Source organism: Populus euphratica, unplaced genomic scaffold, assembly GCF_000495115.2.
Source record: "Populus euphratica unplaced genomic scaffold, PopEup_1.0 scaffold22.1, whole genome shotgun sequence".
Classification (NCBI taxonomy): Eukaryota; Viridiplantae; Streptophyta; class Magnoliopsida; order Malpighiales; family Salicaceae; genus Populus; species Populus euphratica.
Window position 1 is genome coordinate 684,812 of NW_011499863.1, and position 16,400 is coordinate 701,211.

The following is a 16,400-nucleotide window of genomic DNA, read 5'->3' on the forward strand; positions in this document are numbered from 1 at the left end:
CTAATTATAAATTTAATTTTTATATTTTTATGCTTATTTATAATTTATTTTTTTATTCTTTCTCGAAAAATAGAATAAAGGAAAGACATTTGGGTAAAATGAAGAAACTTCACCACGAAAAAAGGTATTAAAACTAAAAATAAAACTATTAAATTAATTTTTAAAAACTACAAGGACTAAGTTATAATTAAATGAAGGAAAAATTTACGTACAAATAAAAAAAATCAAAAGTCAAAAACGCAAAAATATCCCCAGGGGCGGGGTTCAGAATGACGTGGCAGGCAAGACGAGTGTTATTGATGCAACAATCTTCAGTCTAATAAAATCCACTGCCATACCCTTATCTTTCTTACCGAGTCTCAGGCCTCCACCGTTCCACTCTGCTCTCCCTCGAAAGACATATTTCCTCCGCCATGATTGCGCTGAGCCGCCATTCCTCCACCGCAAAAGCGGCTGTACCGGCTGTTTACCGTCTGTTTAACATCACTTTGAGCAGGTTCTTCAGCACTGCAGGTGCAGCAGCTGAGGCGCAGCTGGACCCCCACTCCTACTACAACAACGAGCCGCCCCGACGCAACCCGCTTGGCGCCATGGACGACACAGAAAATTCGGTTCCAGGAAGAGGAGTGCAGTGGGCGTTTATAGGAAGCCCACGCGCGAAGAAGCGCGTGTATGCTGAGACTCTCTCGAAGCTTCTGGAAGTACCTTGCATTTCCATGGCTAGTCTCGCTCGCCAAGAACTTAATCCTCGCTCTTCTCTGTATAAACAGGTCTCGAAATTAACTAATTAATTAAATGCCTTAGCTTATCTATTTACTTGGATTATTTATTAGTGAATTCATCATGGCAAAGGTGAAGACTATTACAAAAAGGAAGTAAAGGGGAGAAATTAACACAAAATTGACAAATTGTATCTAATTTAATTTACATTGAGAATGATTTGTGGATTAAACTGTGGAACTGCTTATCGTTAGTTTTGAAACCAAAAAGGAAATCGGTAGAAAATTGTGGCCCTGAAGATTGCTGATTTTATTAAGTGGTATTATAAAGATATTTTTATTGTAATGGAGATTTGACAGTGGTAAGCTCTCATCTGTGGTTGCTTGTTGATTTTAGATTGCAAATGCTGTGAATCGTAGGATGCTTGTTCCAGAGGATATAATTTTTGGCCTGTTATCAAAGAGGTTGGAAGATGGGTATTACAAAGGTGAAACTGGTTTTATTCTGGATGGAATTCCTCGTTCACGGTTACAAGCTGTAAGTCTTCATTGTCAAAAACTGGATTCTTAAATTCTTAAATTTTTAAAGGGGTCAATATGAAAATTAGCAATATTGGATATTTGAAAATTTTGGGGGAGAGGGTGAGGTGGAGCCCCCTCATGACTACCATACATACCGACCCTGTTCTTGTAATAAAAGATAATTCACTTGACATTGTTGTCATTTCCATGCTAAGAAGTACCCTTTTCTTGGAGTTTTTCTTTGGGATAGAGGACATATAGTTTATGTTGTTGAGGTTGGTATTATAGTCTTTTGCACTTTCCGGGATTTGTTTTTAGGTGGATAGCTGCTTATGAAGTATAAATCTGCTAGAGTCAACACCACCTGGTACTGATTTATCTGATCTATTTTCATTTTCTTTTGAATCTGTGAAGGAGATTCTTGATCAACTTGTGGAGATTGATTTGGTCGTGAATTTTAGGTGCGCTGATGATTCCTTGGTGAAACACCAAGAAGGTAGTTTCTTTTCCAAATCTTGTGAAGTGACCAATTCCTGTGGTCTAAATATTACCTCATATAAATTATAGCACTCTTCCACTGTAATTGCAGAAGGTATCTGGAAAGAGAGAGTCTATGCTGAACAGGTAACGGTTGTGCTATTATCTTCTTCCTTGTCATTTTGTTGATTGATTCCTATTGCATGGTATTCCTTTTGTGTGGATTATTTTTGGACAACTGCCAACCTGCACACAAAGACAGAGAAAAATGAAGGCCAAAATAAGATTTAGTTTCCCTTTATGTTTTGCTGGAGATTTTTCATATGTCCAGTTTTTTTCTTTTTTTACTCAAAACCCTTTCTTTTGTGAAACTGTAGTTTCCTATGTAATATTCCTTTTGTGTGCATTATTTTTTGACAGCTGCCAACCCGCACGCAAACACATGGAAAGACAAAAAAGTTTAAAAGAGGATTTAGTTTCCCTTTATGTTTTGCTGGAGATTTTTCATATGTCCAGTTTTTTTTTAGTCAAAACCCTTTCTTTTGTGAATATGTAGTCTCCTTTAAAGCAGGGTTCTTGGTCCTCGATCTATTGCACTAACAATTTAGATGATACTTGATTCTGCTAAAACTTGTATTATACATATCTTACTGATAGGATCAGTACAGTTTGCCTTAGGATTTTTTTTATCATTAAATGTTTTATTGTCTCCTCAGAGCAAGCCACTAGAAGATTATTACCAGAAACAAAAAAGGCTTCTTGACTTTCAAGTAGGCAGTGCACCAGCAGAGAATTGGCAGGGGCTGTTGGCTGCATTGCATCTACAACACATAAATGCTGTGTGCTCTTCAAAGAAACCGACCACATCATCTAGCATTCTCTGAAATTCTTATCACCCTATATTAGATTGAGATGTCAACTTTACTGTAAATACAAGTAATGTGAATAGCGTCACAAGGAGGAAATTTCAATAGCGAATGAGATGGGAAATGCAAGTTTCCTTGTAGTTTCTTGCTTACTAATTGAAAGAACAGAAGAAGGTGTGATGATTGAAGTCTGCAATATATAGTCTTTCACTGGTAAATATGAGAAGATCAATGTTCTTGTAGAATAACAGATACATACAGTATCATCACTGGTTTGGTTTCCATCTTTCCATGGAGTTCCAAGGTATGCTAGAAAAGAGCTTTCCCTCCCCAACAATAGAATGAAAACCAAGGGCAGGTGAGGAGAGTATTATCCAAGAATTGAGCTGTGGACAGTCGATCCCCATCTGGACATATGTCCACAAGAATCTCAAATGGTAAATCTAGGAGAGTCGAAACTGATTTTGTTTGCCAAACGGCATATCAATGTTGTAAAGCCTTTGTATTATAAACACTATCATCGTTTTTCTGCTTTCGGGCTCCAATCTGATTTTGTTTGCCAAATGGCATATCAATGCAGCAGACATCAACTTTCAATCCATCTCTGAATGAAATATTGGAGAAGTAAAACCTTGATTAATAACCTGAGATCTCTCGAAACATTGACATTTGTTGCAGCTTTTACCAACAATAGTAAATTAGCAAAAATGAGTTGTGTAAATTTCTTCCTTGCTAATGGATCTTTGGTTAGTCTTTACAATGGATACATACTAGTATGCTACAATTCTTGAAAGTGGGAAAAAGTGATGATACATATTGCTATTTGGATTCTCAAATTGAGGTAAACAGGTTCAAATTTGTGTTGTGCAACTGATGCTGTGATGATACGAAAGATGGGGACGTAATCTCTTGGAGCAACTGATAGACAACTCATCGATGGTGTTCACCATCTGCTGTTCCCTGGACCTGAACTGCATACTGCAAGTTCCAAAGAATGTCCTCAAATGATGGACGACTCCATGATTCAGAACATATGCATTTGTTCGTTATGGTAACCACAATTGATAAAGATTCTTGTGAGCATGTGGCCAGAACAATTGGGCTTAACAATTTTTGGCGCCCCTCTTGGCTGCTACAAGATGCCTGAAAAAGTGCGGTATATTGATGTTAATGTCTGATAAGTTGTCATCAACCTTAAACCATCAATCATATATTGAAGAAAATGGCTAAATGGACATAAGCGTAGCTATAAGTAGTCCTCATAAGAGTTTCTGCACCTACCAATTCATCTAGTAGAAACTTGTCTCTTCTGGCAGATACTGAAGGGCCAACGAGTGATTCAAGTAATATGAAACCAAAGCTACAAACATCATCCTCTAATCTTTCCAATTGCCTGGAAAAAGGGATTACATGTAGGTAATTATCTACGCAAAAGGTGAATGAATTTGTAGTTTGCTTATGGTCAAGTTAGTTCAAACCATGCACTTCATGATTTCTGAAACTTGATAAATTGAACCAGAATCCTTGAGGATCATACCATGATGATATTGTAGATAAAGGAAATCTTACCATGATTTAGGGCCTTCTCCATTTTCCTGAAGACAATATAACCCAAGTCACAGACTCATAAACCTCTCAATCAAGAGTTTATTGCAAGGGTGGCCATTTGATATTATAATTAATGAGCTTACCCCACAATTTCCAGCTGCTTCGGAGACGATGGAAAGTCCATAGTCACTCAACTTTGCTATCCCATACTCATCAAGCAGGATATTGTTTGCCTTCAATCGATTGTTAAAAAAACCAGGAATAACTCCAGTATGCAAAAAATGAATAGCCTTTGCGACACTAATTAGCACTGCCAGTCTCTCTGACCAATTTAGGACCTTTCCAGGAATGTCCTCTGCACATATAGGGCCGCACTTAGAATTTATAAGTCTATACTGACCACAACATGTAAATAACTGTGAAAAGACCGGCTCTAAGTGACTCTAAAAGATTTGTAAGTTATAAATAAGAGTGACTTTAGAGGATGGGTTGCTATAAAAGTCAAAATGGGGTCACCAAGAAAGTCAAGATTCTTCCATGTTTGCATGCTGTGTATGGATATCATGCTTCAGAATCGCTTACAAGTTTCAATCACTTATAAGAAGATTTCTGTAAGAATTTGTCCAAAAATTACCAGAGAGATAAGCTCCGAAGTTGCCGTTAGAAACATATTCGTATACGAGGAAGACTTTGTTCACTGTGTAATCTTGTTCCCCACCATCAATGCAGTGTCCCAAAAGGCAAACCAGATGCGGGTGGCGAAGCTTTGCAAGCAAGTCCAGCCTGAGTTTAAGATTTCGCATCGAATATTTCTTTGATGAAGGTATGCACCTTATAGCAACCTGGGTTCCATTCTCTAATGTTCCTCTGTAAAGCTGGGAAAACGAAGGAGAGGGATGGTTAAAAATGATCAGGAATGGTGTTAATAAAAGTTTTGGTGATTAACGGATACGATCTCGATTGTTTTCATAAGAAAATACACTTAAATATGCATGATGTATACATTTATATAGGGTATGGGCAGATCTTCTTTTTGAGTTTTTCACTTTAATTTCACAGCACGAGTACCACAAATAGCATGCGTATAAGCAGCTGCAGCTGCATGTGTGTCAAAACCAGTACTTGGAAACTAGCAACTAGCGACTGAAATGAGGTCTGTGGAATGAGAAAATACTTAATCTGTGTGAATTATTAGAAGTTAAAGCTTCTCACTTAGAGCATGCCGTGCATGGGACTAATGAACTCAGCTGGGCACATTGACTAAAATCAGAGCATGAAAGGTAGCTATTAATTTCTCTACTTCGTTTTACCTACACCTCCTTGATTAATCCTGCTAAAGCCTAAGATATGCTACACCATTAAGGTTACAAAATAGTGATCAACAGCTTTATAAGATCTAGGGGAATCACCATTGAGACTTCTACTGAAAACATTCATTAAAAATTCAGTAATTTGGAAGTTTTAGACACTATACCTTTCCATGTGAACCATCGGCCAAAATGGCAGAGTTATTAAAGTTGTTTGTTGCTTCCTTTAACTCTTCTATTGTGAATGATCGGCAAGCTGGGCGACCTTGTATACCCAAATTTGCAGCCTCAGAAATAAAGCCTGAAGACAAAGTAAAAATGAAAACTATCAACTTTAAGCAATATATTTTAGAATTCAATCGACAAACTCAGAAGAGCTTTTTAGACTAAATTCTGCAAACTAAAGCCAGATTTCTGCAATGTCTGCTCGGAGTTTTTCTTAGAGGATGACCTACTTGCATTAGAGAGGATCTCAGAGGAGAATCCTGTCACTGATTTCTCTTGTGCTGCTTTGTGCAACAAATGCTGCTCCGATATCCCTAGAGGGCAATATCTTTTGCACACCATGAGAAGACCGAAAGCCAGGAGAACTATAATGACAAATATACCAGCAATCACACCAACTAATACTACTATTTTTTTCTCTCCAGATGGTTTCCTTTTTACCGGAACATCTATACAAGATGATTCTGCATGCTGATGACGTGAATCAACAGATAAGCAATTTCCACCTAACTTTACCACTCTATTTCCTGATTCAGTACTCAAACAATAAGGCAATCCACCAGTTAATCTGTTATTAGATATATCAACAAGCTGGAGCTTGCTGCCACAGTTTAGATGATCTGGAAGTGAACCACTTAACATATTTGATGCCAAATTCAAGTAGCTGATGTTGGGCAATGAGAGAAGGGAAGCAGGGAGTTTTCCACTTAGTTTATTGAATGACATGTCGAACTGCTGAAGCTGACTCAGCTGGCTATATTTCCCTGGAACCTCACCAGAAAAGGAGTTCTTGCTAAGGAAAGCCATGACCAACCCTTTAGGCATTGAAGGTAGATCAGAATCTAAACTGTTTCCGCTCAAATCTAGCACGTTCAGTTTACTTAACTTGTCAAGATTCGGCAACTTCCCCGATAAATCATTGCCAGAAAGAGTAAGATCAACAAGTGTGGTTACTCTCTGGATTGAAGATGGAAATGTACCTTTCAACTGGTTGTTGCTTATGCTTAGAATTGTCAGATTAGACAATGAATCGAACCAATTCGGGACTGTACCATTGAAGAAATTGTCATCCAGGTTAAGAGTTTGAAGTTTCACCATTGTAGAAATCTTAGGGGGGATGGAACCAAAGAGATTATTTGAACTCAAATCCAAATATTCAAGTGAAGACAACCTATGAATTTTGTCTGGAAGGGGACCCCAAATGCCTAAAGACACAAGACTAAGAACTCTCAAGCTAGTTAGCCTTGAAAGAGTGGTCACAAAAGAATCCATAGAGAAGCTCCCTGATAAAGTTTGATTTGGAATTGCAAATCCCACGAAGTTTTTGACCTTGGCTGGCTTGTCTCCCACAATTCTAAGCTCAGTGACAACATTGTTCTGGCATGTCATATTAACTTGTGTGGATGGAGATAAATAGCATAAATCCATTCCATGATTATTCCAAATTTCTAGTTGACTTGGATACTCTAAATGCTTCCTTATCTGAAGAAGGACTTGAGTTTGTGAGGATTGTAATTGATGAGTACCAGTAATGAGAAAACTCCACAGAAGACATGACAGAAGGAACAAACTACAGTGCCCCATGGAAGGACTCTCTTATCACTCCACACACTTTATGGAGCTTTCAAGCATCTGAAAGAAACAAATAAAAGATACTGATTACCAAGAGAACTTGCTGGTGAATTAAAACAGAGTTGAAGCAGACAGTAACCTGTGAAGGATCAAAATAAGTTGGCACAGCTTCAGCATGAACTGTTGGATTTTTCTATGGTTTTGTTAAAAACTACACTTGACACGGTTACAATGACTCAAGAATTTACCTCAAAACCATAAAAAGGAATCTGTAAATGCTGAGCTTGGGAACAGGTTCAAAACCACCCACTACGCAGAAACAAAGAAAACAGAGTCAAATAATAAACTGATCTTTGGAGATAAGCAGAAAGAGAGGTTAAAGAGATTCTTGCTTGACCCCTTTAGAAGAAGCAATATAGGACTTAAAAATGCTATTGCACAGGCAATTGGAAAAGTTTGCTATGAAAGTTTTTCCTTCCCGATGAAACACCAACTAGTGAACGATAGTGCAGTGAATTTTTTGCAATTTTGTTGAGAAGTTTAGGATTTGGTGTGGTGGGGGGACCTGGAGTAGATGCAGTTACTGCTTCCACATGGTGTCTTCCTCGAAGATTGTGAGCTTTTTTCTAACATTAATGGGAAGGGATTTTTGTAATGGCACAGTTGGAAGTCGAAACACTTCCTCTAGTAATGGACACAGCTAGCAGTGAAAATGCTTAAGCAGAAAAACCAGCTGAAAATAAATTAAAAAACCACCATCTTAGTGAGGGAATTTTCTATTATACTTGCCAATCCAAGTGTCTCGGCTGTCCTTGTACTTAGACATCTGGTTTTTATAACAAAATATATAAACACCGACAGAATCTTGAGCAAAAAATGTTTCTTTCATTGCCAATATACACAAGTTGGCAAGGTGGGCTTAAAGAAACAACCTTGCATGTCCTTGGAACTAGTGATTGCTACTTACCACAAGAGAGACAGGCTAGCTGGATGGCTCCACTGGTGTAGAGTCAGCGTCTTCTCAGTGAAACTTTCCTATGATTGGCAGGCTTAAGGTTGAGGATAAGGAAAAAAAAAAAAAAAAACCTGTCTTTTTGCAGATATGAAAAGATTAAGTGTGAGTTAAAAGATTCTAGAATCCAAGTCTGCTTCAAATTAAAGACAGATTTTCTTTGTATTATCCATGTCCATGGCAGCAAGTAGCCTTGAATGATTTCCCTATTCAATTCTCCAGCATACATGCATTGATAACACATACCAGTAATGCTTCAATGGTGATTTCAGAGCCGACTTTGGCTAGATTTATTGTTTATTTAGACCTTTATTTTCACCAATTTGTCAACAAAAAAAAAAACTTTTTTTTTATTACTAATGTGATTAAATAAGCACATGTTCTCTTCCAGTTAATAAAATACAAATTCTAAAAATTAAGAATTTATCTCGTTTAATTTTGTTTTTTTTTTTATTATTATTTGGGTTATTATCATTAACTTTTCTTTCATCACATAATTTTATTATTCCTATCTTCTTATTAAGCAGTTTTTTTTTCTAATTTTGACAAATTATAACCCAAATATTTTCTTGATTGAAAAAGTGAAAAACAATATGCAAATAATAGTGTTTAGACGGTGCAAAAACATTTTTGGAAAAATATTAATTTTTTTGTTTCAATTTTTTTTTTATTTCGATATTGTTTTGATATACTAATATAATATGGAAAATAGATTTTAAAAAATATTATTTTAATATATTTTTAAATAAAATAATATTTTAAAAAACAAGTTGCAAAACATGCTATTAACCAGCTAACCATGCATTGATTTATCATTGCAGATACTGAAAAGATAATTAATAACACATCATCATATCGGTCAACATGATTTGGATATGACTCCTTACTTTATGAAAAGATTCGATCTTTACATAAAGATGGCTTGAAAACTAAAATTGAGATTAAAAAGGCAAGAATGCCCCACATGAATAAAATCATGAAAGGAGATGATTGAAGTGGGTGTGAGCGGAAAAAATATATATTTTTTTAAAAAATTATTTTTAATATTAATATATTAAAATAATATTAAAATAAATTAATTTAAAATAAAAAAAATAATTTTTTTTTTAATATTTTCTAACTACAGTATCAAATACTAACTTACTCCCACCTCATCCAAACCACCATTATAATTTTAAAAAGCTGTTATAAATTGTAGAGTAATTATTTTTTAAATGATTTTTTATTAAAAATATATTAAAATAATATTTTTATTTTTAATGTTAACACATTAAAATAATATTAAAATATTAATTTAAAATAAAAAATTATTTTTTAAAAAAACACTTAAAAAATAAGAATAAACAGGTCTTAAGGGCTTATTTGACCACCGGCACCAGAGGAGGAGCTACCTAATTAGCTTCACAAGGCAGGGGAGCATTTATATGTAATAAATGAGAATTCAGATGCATAGAGTTCTGGATTTAACATCCAGATTAATGATCGCATTTTAATAGGATTTTATAAGTTCTCATCTTTTTTAAAGATATTATTTATTTTTAAAATATATCATTAAAAGAAAACGTGTAAGAATTTTTCTTTCTTCCACGTCAAAAGTTATATTTAAACTAGTTCGTATTGAAATTAAGTCTTTTTCAGTAATTTTTAAAAAACTGAATTCAAAAAAATACATTTTAACCTTCAAAGCTTACAAGGAATAATTAATTTAATTTAATCTTTATTATGATCTCCAACACTTTTAGAATTGTCTTTTTGTTTGAAAATATATTAAAATAATATTATTTTTATTTTTTAAAATTCAATAAATTAAGTTTTTTTAAAATCATCTTTGCACCGAAAAAGCAAAAACAGACGGTGATTAATCATTAATCACCGATAATTAATCATCATTAGTGAAAAGCGGAGTTCTAAAAAGGAAAACAAAAAAGGTGACGAGGATGAAAGCCCATTTGTTTAGGCGCAGAGGGAAGGGCCTACCGTTACGTGTTTTCCACTGATTGGTATCATGGTGTGTCTTCATCAAATAATTCAGGCCACTGACTCTTGCAACAAGATGATATTGTTATGAGTGAAGACCACGTGCCTTTGCTTTTGTTATTTCAAAATTAAATAAGCAAAATAAATAAATAATTCCAGCGATCAGATCATACGTTGAAAATTTGTCACCTGGTGGGCCAGTCGCCCCCTCTGCATGATTAACACTAGATGGGGCAATGATTTTATATTTGTATAATATACTACACAATGAAAAAAATAGTACAAAAAATCTTGCGTTGAAATATGTATGTATATGTATATGTACATGTATGTATATGTACGTAGACTTGAACAGTCATAGACTATTGTATTTAGTTGTCTGTAAGATTTTTTTTTGGCAATATTATTAAACTTGTATGAGAAATTAGATTTTAAATATCTTGAATTTTAAATTAAATTATATAAAAATTAATTTGATATTACTATTTAAATATAATAGTTTCACTTGTGGTTAGATCAACATGATCAAAACATGATTTAATTTTTAAAAAAATTCAAAATAATGTTTTATGATATTTTTTGAGGTATTGAAAAATGATATTTTAAGTTAATTTATCTAACTTATAACTCTAATTATGAGCTTAATCAAGTTTAATAAGTTTATTTTTTAATATTTATTTTTTATTTAATTATATAATAATAAAAATAGATATTATAGGAAAACACTGAATAAAATCATTCAAAAAGTATAATTTTTTTTCAAAGTAGTTTGTTTATTATTTTCTTACAAAAAATGGTTTTTTTTATAATAGTATGGCTCGTTAGATAAAAAGCAACAGCAATCATGAAAAGATAATTAAAAAGGAAAAGACAAAGATATTGAAAGAAATCTAATTTAATAATTCTAAAAATATTTTTTTAAGTAAAAATTTATTACGATTATAAAAGCAAGTTTTGATTGAAAAAATTAAAAATCATAAATTAATTATTTTTACCACCCATATAAAAAAATATAAAAATAATAAATCTGAAAAAATATAAAAAAAATACAATATTTTTTTAAATAGTTAATTTATTCTCATTCAATATTATATTAATAAACAAGTTATTTTGAAAATTCTACATATTAAGTTAATACATAATTATTTATAAAACAATAGACAATATCATAAAAAAAACCCTAATATTCTTAAAAACAATGGTATAAACAGAAAATCGCTTAAAGAGAAATCTCATGGCAGAGGCAAGTTATGTCCATGATGGGAAGAGCAACGCAAGACGAGATGACAAGAATCATGCCCAAAGAGCGAAGAGCAAGCTATAAAAATTGAATCTGATTTGGATCATGAGGTCCCTCAAATACAGAAGCCGCAGCCCTACATGCATGAAGCAGAGCAGGAAATCAACAGTAACAAATTCAAAAGGTGATTTGATGTTTTCAACTGATTAGTGAATAATCAACGTGTTTAGGCAACATGAGTATTCCTGCAGCCAGACCAGCAGCAAATCTTGGATATCTACCAATCTTCCTGGTAGAAAACAGATGTAAAAGACTGAAGGAAGTTGTTGCCAAACATAAGGAGTAAGCAAAAATGAAGAACAAGAAATATATAATCTACTCTGAGAGAATACGAAGATTCCGGATGTTCATTCATCAAAGAAGAAGAAGAAGACGGATCACATATTCTGTAGAGAGCAGCAATGTTGTCAGCAAGAAACATGAATGACACCACCTAATATTACAGAACCCGAGCCATGTTAAGTTGCATTTTCTTGTAAGATATAAGAACTGTTGCCAGAAGCACTAAAAGAGCTGAGAAATTATCCATGAAAAGCAAAGTAAAGTGATGATATAAAAACACTTCAGAATTGTAGCTCAAATTCATAAGCTGGTTGAAACAAGAGCACAGAAAATGAAATGCATGCCAGGCAATCCTGATAGAACAATGAACAGCTCTGAAGCTTTAGTTTGAAGTTCAATCTTAAAACAACACACCTGAAAAATCTTGTGTCTTGACAAACTGAAAAAAATCAGGCTGGGAACTACATGTTCCTTCAGAAGATGCCATTCATCCAGCGAGCATGTCACATGCTAGAAAATTTTCAATCCAAAGATTTTTCAGTGTTGGTGCAACATGCCATTGTTAACTTGAAATGGCTGTGGCTGTAAATTATAGTTCATTTACCACTACTAGCTATGCTCCTCTGTTCTGTAGTTAGAAATTTTCAATAGCTATTAACTGTGCTAATCCATCATCTGGAAACATGGTTTAATAGGTCGAATTGCAGCTTTGAAATCTTCAAAAAATCTTTGCTAGGAAAAACGGCCTGCACATTTCCTTGCAGCTGCAGCCAATCTTCAAAAAATCTTTGCTAGGAAAAACAGCCTGCACGTTTCCTTGCAGCTGCAGCCATCTTGAGCCTCTCAGTTTCTGGCATCCTTCAAACTTTGAGGATGACATCTGCATACTCTTCTACATTCTGGGCAAGAAACCCCGTTTGCTGCCAGTCTTCTGCATTTTTGGCCCAGCAGAATTATGAACTGAAGAGAGGAAAGTTAGAACATCAATGTAATTTCATCCAGAGCATTCTCAAGATAACAGGAGAAGTATCATCCTTTAAATGAAAAATAAATAAATAGAAATGCTCACCAATTGGTATGGCGCCCGCAGCCATTTACTCCACAACACTAATGCCAAAGTGTTTATTGTTAAAAACGACAACACCAGTCATGCAAAATTATTGGCCAAGTCAGCTTCATTTCCCGGTTCTTCTACAGATTGTTTAGTTTCAATATTGCTTTGCTATTCTTAGAAGTTTGTTTAGGATTTCATGGCTAAAATAATGAATGTAACCGTTAGCTCCTAGTCTTATGTAACTAACTTGCCTATATAAGGCAACTTAGCTCTGCAAAATAAATATCATCTTGTTCTCTGTTTTTTCCAACTTCTCTCATTTTATTCAACAGTTTGGTATCAGAGCCTCACAATCGTGGGGATTATATTCTTGTGTCTTTATCTTTCTTAACCGTTAGCTCCTAGTCTTATGTAACTAACTTGCCTATATAAGGCAACTTAGCTCTGCAAAATAAATATCATCTTGTTCTCTGTTTTTTCCAACTTCTCTCATTTTATTCAACAGTTTGGTATCAGAGCCTCACAATCGTGGGCATTATATTCTTGTGTCTTTATCTTTCTTCTGTCTGTAAAATGGGTGATCTGCAAGTTATTGGCGGAATTAAAAAACTCAACCATACTAACTACAACACTTGGTCTACATGTATGATGTCCTACATGCAAGGTCAAGTTTGTGGGAGGTTGTCAACGGAATTGAAACTTTACAACCAGAAGCAGAAGACACAAATGGTATATTGAGGAAGTGGAAGATAAAAGTGGGCAAAACGCTGTTCACTTTGAAGATAACAATTGATGATGATATGCTGAAGCATACAAGGGATGTCAAAACTCCCAAAGAAGCTTGGGATACATTTGCCAAGCTGTTCTCCAAGAAGAATGATACAAGACTCCAATTACTTGAAAGTGAGTTGTTATCAATAACTCAACGCAACATGACAGTTGCTCAGTATTTTCACAAAGTGAAGTCATTATGCCGTGCAATTTCTGAGTTGGATCCACAAGCTCCCATTCAGGTAACCAGGATGAAAAGAATTGTTATCCATGGTTTGAGATCTGAATAAAGGGGTTTCATTACTGCAGTACAGGGATGGCAAAATCAACCATCACTTGTTGAGTTTGAAAATTTGCTTGCTGGTCAAGAAGCTTTAGCTAAGCAAATGGGAGGAGCCTTACTAAGGAGTGAAGAGGAAGCACTCTACGTCCATAAAGGCAGTGGGAAATTCAAACAGCATGGAAATGGTGGATTTAGAAGGCATAATGACAAGATGAAGAATCATCAAGGTGTAGGAAGTAGTCGTGCAATGGGAGGCTGGAAAACTCAGTAACAATAAGAAATTTGAAGGAAAATGTTACGATTGCGGAAAGAAGGGTCATATGGCAAAATTTTGTACGTGCAGGCAAAGTTCATGGAGAGTAATGTTGTTACTTTTAAAATTGAAGATGAATGGGATGCTGAGGCATTATTTGTTACAGAAGAAGAAGAAGATGAGCTAGCCCTTATAGCAATACTGTCTGATCAAATTGAGTATGATGAGCCAGCCCTTACAACAACAGTCTGATTAAATCGACTATGAGAAAGATTGGATAGTTGATTCCGGTTGCTCCAATCATATGACTGGAGATAAAGAGAAGCTACAAAACTTGACAGAATACAAGGGAAATCATGTAGTAGTAACAGCCAACAACTCAAAATTACCAATAGCTCATGTCGGTAATACAATGGTCTCTAACCATTATAGTGATAATGACGTATCACTTCAAAAAGTCTACCATGTTCCGGGTATGAAAAAAAACCTTCTTTCTGTATCACAATTAACATCTTCATGGCATTTTTTTTTGTTTGGTCCATAAGATGTGAGAGTCTATCACAGTCTTGAGATTGCAGAAGAACCATTGATGAAGGGGCAGAGATTAGAGTCAGTCTATGTAATGTCTGCAGAAACTGCATGCATAGATAAGACTTCTTCTTCTTTCTCCCTTCTCTCTCCCTTCTAAACCAGAAAGAACGAGACAACAGACTTATGGCATCTACGTTTGAGTCATGTTAGCTATTCTAAACTAGCTGTAATGATGAAGAAGTCGATGTTGAAGGGACTTCCTCAACTTAAAGTAAGAACAAACACAGTGTGTGCAGGATGTCAGTATGGGAAAGCTTATCAGTTGCCGTATGAAGGGTCCAAGTTTAAAGCCAAGAAACCATTGGAATTAGTCCATTCTGATATTTTTGGACCTGTGAAGCAAGCTTCTATCAGTGGAATGCGATACATGGTGACTTTTATTGATGATTTTTCACGGTATGTGTGGGTTTATTTTCAGAAAGAGAAATCTGAAACCTTCTCAAAATTCCAAGAGTTCAAGAGTGCAGCAGAAGCAGAGATTGGTGAAAAAATTAGTTCTTTACGCACAAACAATGGGGGAGAGTACACATCCGATGAATTCTCTAATTGTCTACTGGAACACCAAATACATCATCAATTCACATGTGCCAACACTCCATAACAGAATGGCGTAGAAAAAACAGACACCTCACAGAACTCTGCCGCAGTATGCTCCATGCAAAGAATATTTCAGGACGTTTTTTAGCAGAAACAATGAAAACTGCTGCTTATGTGATCAACAGGCTTCCTCAGCAACTGTTATGTTTCCTTAGACCCTTTGAAAAAATATGGAACATGAAACCTACAGTCAGTTATTTTTGTGTTTTTGGATGTGTATGCTATGTGTTTATATTTCTGATCATTTACGTAGCAAGATTGACAAGAAAGCCGTGAGATGTATTTTTGTGGGCTATGACAGTCAAAGAAAAGGGTGCAAATGTTGTGATTCTTTAACTGGGAAGTGCTACACATCACGTAATGTGGTCTTTGATGAAGCATCCTCATGGTGGTCTTCAGAAAAGGAGACGTTACCAGATTCAGCTTCTTTGCAGTCTGCCCAGCTTCAACTGGATTTAGAAGCAGGAGAAGTTTCAGATGATGACACAGCACAACGTCCATGACGAACAGGTGTGTTTGAACAACCAAGTGAAGAAGCAGAAGGAAAGCCTAGCAAAACAGTTGAACCAAGACGATCAACAAGAATTCAAAGGCCAAATCCTAAATATGCTAATGCTGTTATAACAGAAGAAGAAGACGCAACAGAGCCGGAGACATTTGAAGAAGCACAGCTCAGTTTGGAATGGAATAAAGCCATGAAAGAGAAATTTGTTGCCTTAGAACGAAACCAGACTTGGGAGCTTGTACTGAAACCAAGAGATGTGAAGCCTATTTCTTGCAAATGGGTCTACAAACTAAAACGTCGCACGGATAGATTAATTGAAAGATATAAAGCACGCCTGGTAGCTCGAGGTTTCTCTCGATAGTATAGACTGGATTATGATAAAATGTTTAGTCTAATTGCAAAAATTATAACGGTTAGAGTTTTACTTGCACTTACAGCTAATAAAAATTAAAATATGTGGCAAATGGATGTGAAGAATGTGTTTTTACATGGAGAATTGGATCGAGAAATTTACATGAGCCAACCAATAAGATTTTAAA

At 35.1% G+C, this 16,400-nt stretch overlaps 2 protein-coding genes and 1 long non-coding RNA gene across 7 annotated transcripts; 1 reads left to right on the forward strand and 2 right to left on the reverse strand.

The window, feature by feature from the left end:
* The first annotated feature begins 298 nt into the window (after nt 1–298).
* LOC105125345 (probable adenylate kinase 7, mitochondrial) lies at nt 299–2,807 on the forward strand. The gene is made up of 5 exons (XM_011025747.1): nt 299–770; nt 1,117–1,257; nt 1,656–1,737; nt 1,831–1,865; nt 2,435–2,807. The coding sequence occupies exons 1-5, from the start codon at nt 414–416 to the stop codon at nt 2,600–2,602; spliced, it is 783 nt and encodes a 260-aa protein (XP_011024049.1). The 5' UTR covers nt 299–413; the 3' UTR covers nt 2,603–2,807.
* Nucleotides 2,808–3,236: 429 nt separating this feature from the next.
* LOC105125346 (probable inactive leucine-rich repeat receptor-like protein kinase At3g03770) lies at nt 3,237–8,485 on the reverse strand. Of its 4 annotated transcripts, none has more exons than XM_011025752.1 (9): nt 8,204–8,485; nt 7,485–7,545; nt 5,895–7,296; nt 5,607–5,740; nt 4,767–5,007; nt 4,276–4,487; nt 4,154–4,179; nt 3,866–3,977; nt 3,237–3,727 (listed from the first exon to the last, which is right to left on the reverse strand). In XM_011025752.1, the coding sequence occupies exons 3-9, from the start codon at nt 7,246–7,248 to the stop codon at nt 3,515–3,517; spliced, it is 2,292 nt and encodes a 763-aa protein (XP_011024054.1). In that variant the 5' UTR covers nt 7,249–7,296; nt 7,485–7,545; nt 8,204–8,485; the 3' UTR covers nt 3,237–3,514. The 4 variants fall into 4 exon arrangements, with proteins under 4 accessions (XP_011024054.1, XP_011024053.1, XP_011024052.1 ...); XM_011025751.1 differs by lacking the exon at nt 8,204–8,485 and adding an exon at nt 7,802–8,106; XM_011025750.1 differs by lacking the exon at nt 8,204–8,485 and adding an exon at nt 7,629–8,106.
* A 3,481-nt stretch (nt 8,486–11,966) lies between these two features.
* Nucleotides 11,967–12,891, reverse strand: LOC105125349 (uncharacterized). 2 transcript variants are annotated; one of them, XR_842229.1, is made up of 3 exons: nt 12,613–12,891; nt 12,222–12,553; nt 11,967–12,114 (listed from the first exon to the last, which is right to left on the reverse strand). It is a non-coding gene; the product is annotated as an uncharacterized LOC105125349 (long non-coding RNA). The 2 variants fall into 2 exon arrangements; XR_842228.1 differs by lacking the exon at nt 11,967–12,114 and having other exon boundaries at nt 12,162–12,553.
* Nucleotides 12,892–16,400: the final 3,509 nt, after the last annotated feature.

What these genes read in the sequence shown, in the direction of transcription:
- LOC105125345 (XM_011025747.1), top strand. Translation starts at nt 414, where the DNA reads ATGATTGCGCTGAGCCGCCATTCCTCCACCGCAAAAGCGGCTGTACCG. An exon ending in CTCGTTCACGGTTACAAGCT is followed by an intron (nt 1,258 to 1,655) that starts GTAAGTCTTCAT and finishes GAATCTGTGAAG; the next exon opens with GAGATTCTTGATCAACTTGT. An exon ending in CTTGGTGAAACACCAAGAAG is followed by an intron (nt 1,738 to 1,830) that starts GTAGTTTCTTTT and finishes CTGTAATTGCAG; the next exon opens with AAGGTATCTGGAAAGAGAGA.
- LOC105125346 (XM_011025752.1), bottom strand. Translation starts at nt 7,248, where the DNA reads ATGGGGCACTGTAGTTTGTTCCTTCTGTCATGTCTTCTGTGGAGTTTT. An exon ending in CCGATGGTTCACATGGAAAG is followed by an intron (nt 5,008 to 5,606) that starts GTATAGTGTCTA and finishes TCGTTTTCCCAG; the next exon opens with CTTTACAGAGGAACATTAGA. An exon ending in AAGCAGCTGGAAATTGTGGG is followed by an intron (nt 4,180 to 4,275) that starts GTAAGCTCATTA and finishes TATTGTCTTCAG; the next exon opens with GAAAATGGAGAAGGCCCTAA.